Source organism: Mirounga leonina, unplaced genomic scaffold, assembly GCF_011800145.1.
Source record: "Mirounga leonina isolate KUSES-001 unplaced genomic scaffold, KU_Mleo_1.0 Mir_224, whole genome shotgun sequence".
NCBI classification, from domain to species: Eukaryota; Metazoa; Chordata; class Mammalia; order Carnivora; family Phocidae; genus Mirounga; species Mirounga leonina.
In genome coordinates this window covers 9250782-9263243 of record NW_023270615.1, presented here as the reverse complement: position 1 = coordinate 9263243, position 12462 = coordinate 9250782, and the positions used below count along the sequence as shown (strand labels likewise).

At 39.3% G+C, this 12462-nt stretch overlaps 1 protein-coding gene across 2 annotated transcripts in view; it reads right to left on the bottom strand.

Moving 5' to 3' along the window:
• PTAR1 (protein prenyltransferase alpha subunit repeat containing 1) overlaps positions 1–5739 on the bottom strand; it is a 50243-nt gene extending 44504 nt beyond the window's left edge. For both annotated transcript variants that reach the window (XM_035029076.1, XM_035029077.1), the window contains exon 1: positions 5591–5739. In XM_035029076.1, the coding sequence (XP_034884967.1) occupies positions 5591–5676 (86 nt within the window). In that variant the 5' untranslated portion in view covers positions 5677–5739. The remainder of the gene's footprint in view (positions 1–5590) is intronic.
• Between the last annotated feature and the right edge of the window lie 6723 nt (positions 5740–12462).

The following is a 12462-nucleotide window of genomic DNA, read 5'->3' as shown; positions in this document are numbered from 1 at the left end:
ATGATCCTGGAGTCCCGGGATCGAGTCCCGCATCGGGCTCCCTGCTCGGCAGGGAGTCTGCTTCTCCCTCTGACCCTCCCCCTCTCATGCTCTCTCTCTCTCTCAAATAAATAAATAAAATCTTTAAAAAAAAAAAAAAAGAGTCACTTATGGTTTGCCTCCCTCTGTTTTTAGCTTATTTTATTTTTCTTTCCCTTCCCCTATGTTCATCTGTTTTGTTTCTTAAATTCCACATATGAGTGAAATCGTATTTGTCTTTCTCTGACTTATTTCACTTAGCATAATATACTCTAGTTCCATCCACGTTGCTACAATCCTACAATCCTTTTTTAAAAATCCATATTCAACATCTTCCTATGTAATTTTTATATTTTTAATGGCTTCAAGAAATGTGCTATAAACACCAAATACATCTCCAGTTATTTCCTTGTGAAATAATGTTACAAGAGAAATTTCTGATTCTTTGGCTACGACCAAATTAGTCTTTTATATTTTTAGGTTTCTGCCAATTTAGATCCCTGATATTTAACAAGGACACTCAATAACTACCTACATTACCAATGTCATAGAATTGTTAAAGACATGAAGGTTTGGGATGGTGAAAAAGTTCTAATATTCTCAGATAACATGAAGCTCACTTTTTAGGTTACTTTTGAAGGCTGTTCCAAAAAAAACAGCAAAATGGAATGAACCAACACATTTGCTTAAAAAGATCATACACAGCATGGTAGAGCTTTCTGAGTGCTTCACTTCACAATGGGGATCCACTGACTTCCAAATGAAGTTGAAAAGTTCATATAACACTGATACTTTGTTCCTCATGTTTAGACAGCTTTTCTTGTCTGCAATTTCAGAAACATCATCAATTAGAGTAGGCCCACATATTATTTTCAAAAGTAGTATCACCCAGTTTCCCTTTTGGGAGGGAAGAATGGTCCCCAAATACTAAACTGAACCCTGTAATGTGGAGTGACCACACAGAAAACACAGCCAAAGGATTCAGGAAATGATACAAATCTTCTTAGTCTAATAGTTATTTTGGGGGTGCCTGGGTGGCTCAGTCAGTTAAGCGTCCCACTCTTGATTTTGGTTCATGTCATGATATCAGGGTCATGAGATAGAGCCATGAGTAGGGTTCTGTGCTCAGCACACAGTCAGCTTGAGATTCTCTCTCCTCCCTCCGCCCCTCTCCCTGCTCGTGTTGTCTCTCTCAGATAAATAAAATCTTTAAAAGTAGTTTTTTTCCCCTTCAAACTGGAAAATTTTCCAGAATGACTAAAAAGTAAAGTTAGCAAAATATCTAAAGGAACTGACCCTTACATATTGATAATTAAAACTTTGCTGGTGATTAAATTAAGATATTTCAGAAACCTCATAGGCTTTCTCCATTTTAAAGAGTACTAACTTCATGTATCGTTGAAATATTGCTGGCCTTATTTTAAAAACAGCTACAAAAATTGCTACTGTCTATTGAGTGTTGTATGCAGTGCTCTGTGTTTCATTTATTTCACAATCTTATAAAGTAGGAATTTTAACCCATTTTAAAGATGAAGAAAGAGTCTTGTCTAAGTCTACCAGTTACTAATCGACAAGCCAAGATTCAAATCCAGGACTGTCAGATTCCAAATCCAAATTTTTACAACTATGCTATTATTTAAATAAATAGATAAAAAATGAAGTGTAAGAAGACAATTAAGACTTGTAGTTTCCTACTCTTCAAATTCAATGCAAAGATGTGCTTTTCCTTACTACTCCCTTACTCCAAAACTTTCACTGGGGCCTATGCACTGCCTAGGAAGTCTGTTTTCCCTGAGCCAACTCATCCATCCCTCAGGTCCCATTTTAATTGCTATTTCCTTAAAAGACTTATTTTGAGCTTCTCATATAAATTAGGCCACCTGTTATTATTCCTTCAAAGTATCCTTCTTATTCTTTCAGGCTCTTTTCATATTCTGTGTGTTGATTTGTTCCACTGGGCCAGGGACCATGTGTGATATGTTCACCCCACTCCTAGACCTGCACATCCAGAGACTAGAATTGTATCTGTCAAATACACATGCTCTTTTGTTAAACACATACATGGAATGAAAGAAATTAAGCCACACAGTCAAGGACTTCCATAATTTGATTCTACTATATCTTTTCAATCACATTTTGCCACTTTGGATTAATTTACAGTTTCATGTGGAGGTCTTTGGCTCTCTCTGAGACTATAAATCCTACCCAGCCTTCAATGTTCAGCTCAAACAAACCCGCCTCCCTTAAAGGCCCTGGCCTAGACATACAAAGCCTTCCTCCTACGCCTAACACACTCACATAGCATTTGCTCACCATGCTGCCAGTCCAGCCTTTATCACAACCTGCTTTGCACGGTTAATTTACTGTTCATACAGGTGGGTCTTACGTCTGCATCTAGAGCTACACTGTGCAATACAGTGGTCACTGGGCATATATGGCCACTATGTATAAATTAATTAACATTAAATAAAATTTAAAATTCAGTTCCCCATTCACATTAGCCCCATTTCAAGTATTTAATAGCTACATATGGCTAGTGACTACCATACTAGACAGCACAGACAGGACAATTCCACCATCACAGATATTTCTGTGCCTTGAGTATAAGAACTATATTTTATACTCCCCATTCCATACTGTGAGGATAGTACCTATAACATCTCATAAACAGTGAGAGTTCAATAAATATTTTAAGCAGTAATAAAAAAATAACTTGGTGAGCAAGAGACCTTTGACATGACCCTAATTACACCGTAAGCAGCTGTCTTCCACATTAGCACAGGTCTATTTATTAAGCTATTGCTAGTCCTTGAGTCAAGCCTTCAGCTGTTTTTCCAATGGTATTCTCCAAGAGTCAACCATACAAAAATTTGTATGGTATTTTTCAATTTATAAAGTACTTCACATTCATCATGCAGTTGGCCAAAATGGTATTCTGAGGAATACAGAAATTCAGGTTAAATCTAATATTTAGCTAGTGGCAGCTAAGGGCCAGACACTGGGCGAGCTGATTTCCCTGTGTCTCATCAACCTCACTAGATCAAAAGGAAAATGAGTTGACAGAGGGTAACCTATCCACATCTACCAGTAACAAAATCCACATCTTAACCAATATATGTTCGACTCCTCCTGGCTAGGCATTTTTACAGAAACAAGGTCAATATGTTTAATGGAGTAGATAGATTTTGTCTAATAAAATTACAATCTATCTTGTATTTGAAGGAAAAAGGAGAACTAAAAGTAAAGAATGAAAAACTTTTTCCTATAATACGGGAAAGTGTAATTAGGTAACTAACTTTTGAGATAAACAATGGCTTTTTTTTTCTTTTAGCCAGAAATAGAGCCAATTTATTTCGGAAGTAAGAGGGCTAGATTAGGGGAAGAAGTACAGGCAATTTTAAAAAATCCAAACTGTAAGACATTTTTAAAGATGCTGTGTAGTAATATTATCGAAGATATCGTTATTGTAGGAAACATATACTAAAATATGGCTGAAAATTAATATTAAACAACGAGTTAAGCTATTTAAATTCTTCGGACCTTTATTATGTATCATCATTTCAAATTATTTCAAACGCTCAACTTATTTCAAACTTTTAAATCTTGAATGACCCAAATGTTTATTAATAATTTTAAATTATGCACTGACAGCATATTAGTGAGCTTTCACCATTAAAAATATGATTGGGGGCATTAAAGTCCTTTATGAGTTTCAATAAATATGATCCAGAAAAGCTGAGATGTGTTCCAAACTGCGCTCTCAACCCACCAAACCAGTGAACACTCAATCTGTTTCTTCAAATATAAAACACTGATTTTTTTAAAGAATTATTTATTTGAGAGAGAGAGAGAAAATGGGGGGAGGGGCAGAATAGAGAGAGTGAGGGGAAGTAGACTGCCTGCTGAGCAGGGAGCCTGATGCAGGAGCAGGGCTGGATCTCAGGACCCCGAGATCATAACCTGAGCTGAAACCTAAGAGTCAGACACTTAATGGGCTGAGCCACCCAGGTGCCCCTGATGTGTTTTTTCAATCTACCTCAAAGAGAAACTACGATTACTGTACTTATTAGGCTTCTTTCTAATCTCTGCTATAATTTCTTCATGAAAACAACATCAGTGATGAGAAAATAGGCTGTTCACTTATACAACTTTTTTTTTGAGGTTGTCTCTTACACTAAAGCTCTCATTCTCAAAAAGGGACTGAAACACTGATATACAAGGCATCAAAGCATTCTTTAAAAGACCCAGTATCCACTATGGTTACTGCCAGGAAATCGTTCCAAACACTCATTTAAAAAAAAGGCAGCAGTCACAAGGGGAAAGGAAGTGGACACTGTCAGAGGTGGCAGGTGTGTTTTGAGGCCAGCCACGCTTTGCTTTTAATGAGGCACTATTACAGGTCTCCAATTGTGTGCCACCAGGGAGCAAGACATCTGAGGGCTTCTTAATTTTTATAAGCATCGCTTTGAAGGAAAAGAACACTTCATTTGGATGTAGGTTTGGTGCCTACGGTTTAAAATGCGTAAAGGGCATATAATTCATGTGTTCCAGTTTAAAAAATAAAATATTAAAAGAAACCTTCACGAACAATTAGAAAAAGTTGAAAATAATGTAAAACTGGATTCCAGGTATCTTTCTTTTTGGGGGGCGGAGAAGAGAGGAAGGGTAACTAAACACTCTTGCTTCTCCCTCCTCTTTTGTACACTGTAGACAGATATTCCAGTAGCTTCCTTTTTCACTCGTTAAAGCAGAAGTGTCAGGAAGACTACAGTCTCTCTTCTGGCATCTTCCCGGAGTACTCCAAGTACCATGAAAACGAAGGAGGGAGCGAGACGCGTGTCAGTCCCGTGGTGCCCTACTTAGAGAGAGCAGCAGTGTCTGGATAGGAAAAGAGTTAAAATGTTTCCTGTAACTATGAATCAGCTAATGGCTAAAAAGTGTCAAGGTTTCATGGGCTTCACACCAGACCCCATCCTATGCCTACAGAAGCTACACTCTCGAGAATGCTCTGTTCACCTTCAAAACAGTGTTTCATCGGAGTCCCTCCACAATCTTGGGACAAGTGAGGAGAGAGGCAAAAGCAGCCTCAAACTACCTCTGGCTAGTAAACTGGCCCACGGAAGATCTGATCATCGGTGATCTACCCCCCACACCGCTCACCACCGGTCCGGGACGAACCTCAAGAGTTGTGTTTACAAAGCATCTACAGACCCACACCGTGCGTGCCCGTGTGCCTTACACGGATGTAGGATGGGGACACACGCGTGAAGTCCTTCGAGTTGCGTGAAGTCCCAGGGAAGGGGTGGGAGGGAGAGCGAAAAAAGTCGCTCCGTCGTGATTTTCCGAGGTCACTTCTAGGGACTCACCCGCGGGCGCGTTCCGGTAGCGGAAAGCGGGCCCGGAGGCGATCGACGGCAGTCGGGCCCCGGACCCCGATCGGTGCCCCCCGGCGAGGGGCGCGCGGGCCGGGACGTGCCCCCAGAGGTCGGCTCGAGGCTCGACCCCGCCCCTGCCCGCCCCCGACGACCCCCACAGGCGGTGGAGGCGGCCACGCCGCCGGTGCGCGACTCACATGTGCGGATTCCTCCTGAAGGCGTTGGTGATGTCCTTCACCACCCGCTGCACCAGCACGGCCACCTCCTCGCTCGTCTCGGCCATGTTGGCGGCGGCCGCGGCGGCTCGGGCGCGCCTCCGGGAGAGCGCCGGGCGGCCGGCGGGAGTTCCGCGGCGGTGCGCGCGCGTGTGCGCCGGTTTGGCCGCGCCCCCGCCCCCGCGCCCGCCCCCGCCGCCGCCGCCGCCGAGCACTTCCGGGTCATGCCACCGGCAGCTGGGGCGTGGCGCCCGCCGCCCACACGGGCTGCGGCAGCCTGGTTGGTCCCCGACTTTTCGCTAGCGGCCGAGCTTCTAAGCGTCCGGGAAGGTGGTGCAGATTCCTTTGCAAAGTTGCTTGAGGTCGTTTTACACGATTTATTTTAATTCCTAGTCCACTCGGGGCCGAAGAGGGAGGGGTTCTAAAGTCACGCCTCCGGAGCCAGAGTCGGCGTGAAGCCCACCCCCACCCCCTTCCCGGCCACCCACTCTCAAGTGTTGTGGGAAACAGCTTTCCTGAGCTTCTGCAGGAAAGTTTAGCTGAGGGTGCGGGTCCTCCTGAGCTGTTCGTCCCTTGGCGTGTGGGGAGCCTCTTCGCCCTCTTTTCCCAAAGGGAGGGATGGCGCGGTCCCCAGACGCTGGTAGCGGAGTGAGCCCAGTTGGACCGTGTTGGTGACCTCCTTTTGTACCTGCGTGCTAAAAAAAAAAAAAAAAAAAAAAAAAGTTTAATAAATGTATTAAAGGAGGAAAAAGGAAAATGAAAGTTATTTGCCACTAGGATGTAGGGAGTAGACCACAGAAATATTTTTTAGATTTTCTGTGAGTGTATTTCACTTCGTCCATCATTTGGTGTGCTTTGGACTTTGCGTGTCAATTTTGGCGATTTTTTAGAAAACCGAGACCCTGACGAAGTTTGCTCTTAATAGCCATTAACCTTGCTACAAGTATTTTTTGTAAGAAAAGCTAGCTTTCTAGTTCCTTTGGTTTTTGAAATGCCATATATCAGATTTCCCTTCACGCCTCTGTGATAGAGAAATCTGGGTGCCTTAGGTTCAGTTATTTTTACTTAATCCTTGAGATCTATATCTTTTAAAAACTTCAAGTTCATAGTCTGTATAATATGAAATAATGTGGAGCATTTGAAGTAGGGTTGATGGTTGTGAAAGTAAAAACCATACATTGGTTGCAAAATTCATAAAGCATTGAATGAGAAATATAAATGAACTATATCCAGTGGATAATACTCGCTGTGGGTATTGATGTAGGAAAGAACGTCAGGGTTTGAAGCCAGTGGCCAATATAGAATTCTTGAGAGGTGTTTGGTGCAAAAAGGTGATTTTATTAAAGCGTAGAGACAGGACTCATGTGCAGGAAGAGCTGCAATGGGGTCAGGAGAAGTGGCCTGTTACATGCTTTCAAGTTGGGAGGGGGTTAGGATAGGGTAAGTCTCTAAGGAATTTTGGAAGCAAGGTTTCCAGGATGTTGAGGGAGCTAACTATTGTTGGGAAAAGGTCATTTATTATGTGTAATAAAACTTTAGTCATGAGACCCTTCAGATGTATATCGGTAGGCCATATGCTTGGGGGTTGATTGCCAGCACATATCTTGGGGGTTCAGAGATAAAGGAAATTTCTTTTTTTTTTAATTTTATTTTTAGAAGATTTTATTTATTTATTTGACAGAGACACAGCAAGAGAGGGAACACAAGCAGGGGAGTGGGAGAGGGAGAAGCACGCTTCCTGCTGAGCAGGGAGCCCGATGCCAGGTTCCATCCCAGGATCCTGGGATCATGACCTGAGCCAAAGGCATACACTTAACGATTGAACCACCCAGATGCCCCAGATAAAGGAAATTTCTAGAGAAATTTTTATGTGTTAAAGTAGACTTACAGTATCGGGGGGGGGAGGGGTTGTCAATCAGTCTAGGATTACCTTTTGCCCTTAGCAAAATATTAATATCGAGGCAGTTGAGTCCCTAGAGGAATGTCACTCTGCCTGTTTTAAGGACTTGTCAATGGGCTGTAGGTAGTAAGGAAATTTAATAATTTTTCTTCTGCCTTTGTTTCCAACGTCAGGTATGTTGATAAAAGTTAGACCTGCTGTCTGGACCCTGGCCTTCTGGTTTTAAAAGAAATGAGCTAGAAGTTTCATGAAATTGTATAAAAGCAAGATGGGACAGGTTTGATTTAGTAAAATCAAACAAACCTCAACCTTTTGACAAGTTTTCAAATGAGGCAGTGAAGTGAATTAATGTGTGTTTAGATTCCAAGGCCAAGAATTACTTCAAATATCCTAGTTACTCTTAAGAATGTGATACCAATTTTCAAATGGTCTCTGTTACATCTGATAAGTCTTCCTCTTTACTTAAAGTGTTGCATCCTTTCCTAATACAAGTGGCAAATAAATCCTGACTTTGGGGGCACCATACTCAAAAATACAATTTTTTTTTCAAAGACTAATTTTATGTTAAAAATTAGTGAGATTTTAAAACCTTAAAATATATTTAACAGGGAAAAAACCCAAACTTTATCCTTAAATCCTGAAGTAAAACTGATGATCCAGAAAGATAATTCCTCTGTATGGTTCTGTTTATGCTCTCCCCACATACATACACCTAGATGTACATACACCTTCTTTGTACTCATTTGAAAGGCATGAGTTATATGTCTCATATTTGTTTTAAGAGTTCACAAATGGTTTCACCCAATTATTAAGGAGCTACTATGTTTACAACTCAAATTTTTTAGATTTGGAGCATCTAACCCCCTGATTTTGCAGATAAGGAAGTAGGTTCAAAGAAGTTCAGTATTGAAATTCATGAGACTTAATTATGGTATGAATATAAGAATAGAATATGATAAATTTAGCATGATTTGTTGAAGGACTCAAAGATTTACATTCATGGATCTGCAAAATATATTTACATTCAGGGATCTGCAAAGTAATGAAATATTGTAAATAGCTTTAGTGCCCAACGTTGGGAATTTAGTAAATTACAGTAAATCTGTAAGATGAAATACTATTTAGTCATTTAAAAGCACATTAAAACTAGAATATATACCAAATTCCTAGTGGGAGATGTATTTATAGGAGAATTTTATTTTCTAACACAAAGAACAAAGTACAATTTTTGTAATTTAAGAATTTGTAAAAGTATATGTTGGGCGCCTGGGTGGCTCAGTCATTAAGCGTCTGCCTTCGGCTCAGGTCATGATCCCAGGGTCCTGGGATCGAGTCCCACATCGGGCTCCCTGCTCGGCAGGAAGCCTGCTTCTCGCTCTCCCACTCCCCCTGCTTGTGTTCCTGCTCTCGCTCTCTCTCTGTCAAATAAATAAATAAAATCTTAAAAAAAAAAAGAATTTGTAAAAGTATATGTTAATAAAAACATAGATCTGTTTGTTAGTTAACTGTTTCTTACTCATATTTTTTAGCGATGTATTGATTTTTAAATGACTTTTAGTGACCTCTAATGTATCGGTGAAAATATTTTAACAATCTACCCCTCACCCCCCAGTCATGCTTTTCGTATTTTAGAAGACTATTTGATGATGGGGAAAAAGTAGCTATGTAATGACAAAAAGAAACACCAAAACAACATACAAGACAACCCTAATTATAGATATATATATAAAATAAATTATATGTAATATCAGTGTAATCACATACACATCTGTATAATAGACAAGGAGGATGTAAACTGGAATGTTAATAGTTATCTCTGTATGATAGGATTACTAGAGATAATTAATATCTATATACATTCCTTATGTTCTTCTGGGTGTTCCAAACTTTCTACAATGAAAAACCTAATATATATGTTGATGGCCTTGGTAGGAAAGAAGACAAGGTGATTTTAATGACAAGCCTAGTAATTACTTTTGTGAAAAACTGTGGGGAAACTTAAAATGTTTCCATCTTCACACTATTATTCTACTTATATCACTATGATGTGTTGTTTATTTACTCCATTTATTTGAAGTCCATTTCCCATGGTAATGTTACATAAAATAGAGTGTAAATAGTACTAAACATGTTCTTACCATGTACTATTATTACACAAACAACAAACTTCTTTCCATCACTAAGAAAAAGTAAATGTTCAGTTTTAAATGTTTCATGATAATATTACCATTGGTAACTATATACAGTGTGCCAAACTTCAGCCTTATCACTATCATAAAATTTAAAATTCAAGAACTTATTAACAAATAGAAGAGAAATAATGCTAGTCAAAAAGCTACAATATCAATGTCTTTTTATGAATTCTTAAGAAAAGCCACTAGAAGTAGTAATCATTTTTGAAGTTTTTATTAAAGACCATTTCAAGAAAAGGAATAGAAATTAATAAATGAATTTTAAATAACATGTGCATTAAACTTAGGAGAGTTTTGGTATACCCTTTGCCTTGGTGTGTGGGTTTATTTTCCCCAAACAAAACTTCATAGACAATCAAGTACTATTTTTTTTAAAAAATCACAAAACCATGAATACGAATGTCATCTATTCTTACACTTATTTGATATTGCTAGCCCTTCATTATTCTAATTGTTGACATAAAGATGAGAAGATGCATATGATATCATCTTTAAACTGTGAAGCACTATATAAAATTATTTCTATGGATAAAGAAAGCCTCATTCAAGTAAATCAGTATTAAAATACAATAGTAAACCAAGACTAAGCTGAATACTATCAATATGAAACTCTGTTGTTTAACTGTTTTAAAGAAAATTATTATACTGCGATTGTAATTAATCCCCTAGTTAAAACATGAAGTTTTTTTTTTAACCTGACAAAGTTGGTAAATGTTAACAAGATGCTAATCGTGAAGATGACTTTAAATGACTAGTTAATGCTGATATTAGAATCCCTGAGGATACAGAAGTGCAGATACTAGTTGCATAATAAGGTTTTTGTTGCTGAGTAAGTGATATTTTCTTTTTCTTGACATTTGATAGTTTGAAAATGTCATCCTTTTGCTTTGCCCTCGTCTTCTTTCCTACTGCAGAGGCCCAGGAGACCCATGATGTAATCTTCAGAAAAGAACAGAAGAAAATGTCGGAGAGAAACACAGAGAAAAAGAGCCAGTCCAGGACCTGGATGTGGAAACAGCTAGGGAGATAGGTATGTTTCCATGCTGCAATGAATGTTTCTCATGTACTGAAGATGTCAAACTGTTGTAGGAATTTTCTTAGTAATATGCCTTCTGTTGGTTGGTGAAATGAAAGAAGTTCCCAATTATGAGTACATTCTTCGGGCTCTTTTCTGCTTTCTGCTTATTTATTAGTATAAATATGACAATAATAAAAACCACAGTGTTAGGTTAAAAAATCATACCTAAACATTTAGAAAGTCAGCAAAAGTTTCCTTTTGGCTACAGAAGAGGTTGGGTCTGAGACTTCTTCAGTAATTGCCTAAAAGTAAGACAAGGCCGTACCTCTCCTTTCATCTCACTTCAGTTAATTTTTCAGCTCAGAAATTTTGTCACAAAAATATACCTTATTTCTCCTTTTCTTCCTGTTTCCATGTTTTAAGCCAGTGCTGAAAGCAGTCAAAATTAACATTAGGTCAAAATCACCCATAGGAAATACTGAGCTTTCTTTGTTAAATATTGAATTATACTCTAACTTGCAGTATAGCATTTATAGAGAAGTAGAGTCCCATAGTCTAAGGTTTAAGAAAATGCCAAAGAGTAACTCCCCAATTTCTTCTGACTTTATGCACTTTAATTTCGATGGTAGGTCTCCCAAATCACTGTCGGTGTGCAAGAAGGATGGTGCAAAAGATGGAATACTGGGTTTATAGAAGGAGAAGGCCAAATACCATTCCTGAGAGGATAAGAGTCCAAGCAGTTGTACTTATTTATTCCACAAATTTTAGTGTTGTGGTGTATAAAACATTGTGCCAACCGTTGGGTATACAATGTTGAGAAAAGCAGATATTATTCTTGACTTCTTGTGGGACTTACAGTCTGATGGAAGAGATACACAGTATTCATATAAACAGACAAATATATAACAGCAAATTGTAACACATGGCACAAAAGGGAAAAGGAAAGTACGTGATAGATGATAACAGTGTGGGGGTAAGGGCAGAGCTTTAGACAGTGTGGTCAGGGAAGTCTGTTCTGGGTGGTGACATTGAACCTGAGACATGAAAGATGAGAAGGAACCAGCCCTCTGAAAAGCTGGGAAAGAGCCTCACCAGCAGTGGAAACAATGTGTGTGAAGGCTCTAAGAAGAAAAGAGCCTACATAGCATGTCTTGGGAATTGAAAGAAGGCCAAACTAATAACTTTTACTCACCTGACAGTGTTTGTAAAGGGATTTTAGATTCAGTCTTGCTGTTACCTGAATGTCAACTATGAGCATGATTGCCTAGCTCCAGTTTTTATTCCTTTCTGTATTCTTTGTGTTTTTTATTGCACTACACTGGGCAGCTCACCATGGACAGCTCATGTTGCATGGTTATCTGGTATCCCATGGGTCAGGTATTTAGTCTTGGGAGCCCAGTAGCAAGCCTAGAACTTTCTCAAAAGGATAATCTTCATCAGTAGAAGAGGAATAGGCTTTTCCCCCCAAACCCTAAGGGTATTGCCATGATTATTTCCCCCTACCATTGGGTCTTCTGGGTCATATGGCCCAAGATCAGCTTGCCTGGAAGCTCTGGGATCCGTTCAAAACTATGAGTTACTAAGTAAATTACTCAAACTAGAACATTCAAATAGAGGATATGTTGCCTTCTGAATCCAAAGTGACCCATGTGCCTCTTTCTCAGTGGTGGAGTGTACAAGATGAAGCAACTTGCCCTTCACTTTGATAGAAATATTGTGACGTGCCCCATATGGCTGAACTCTT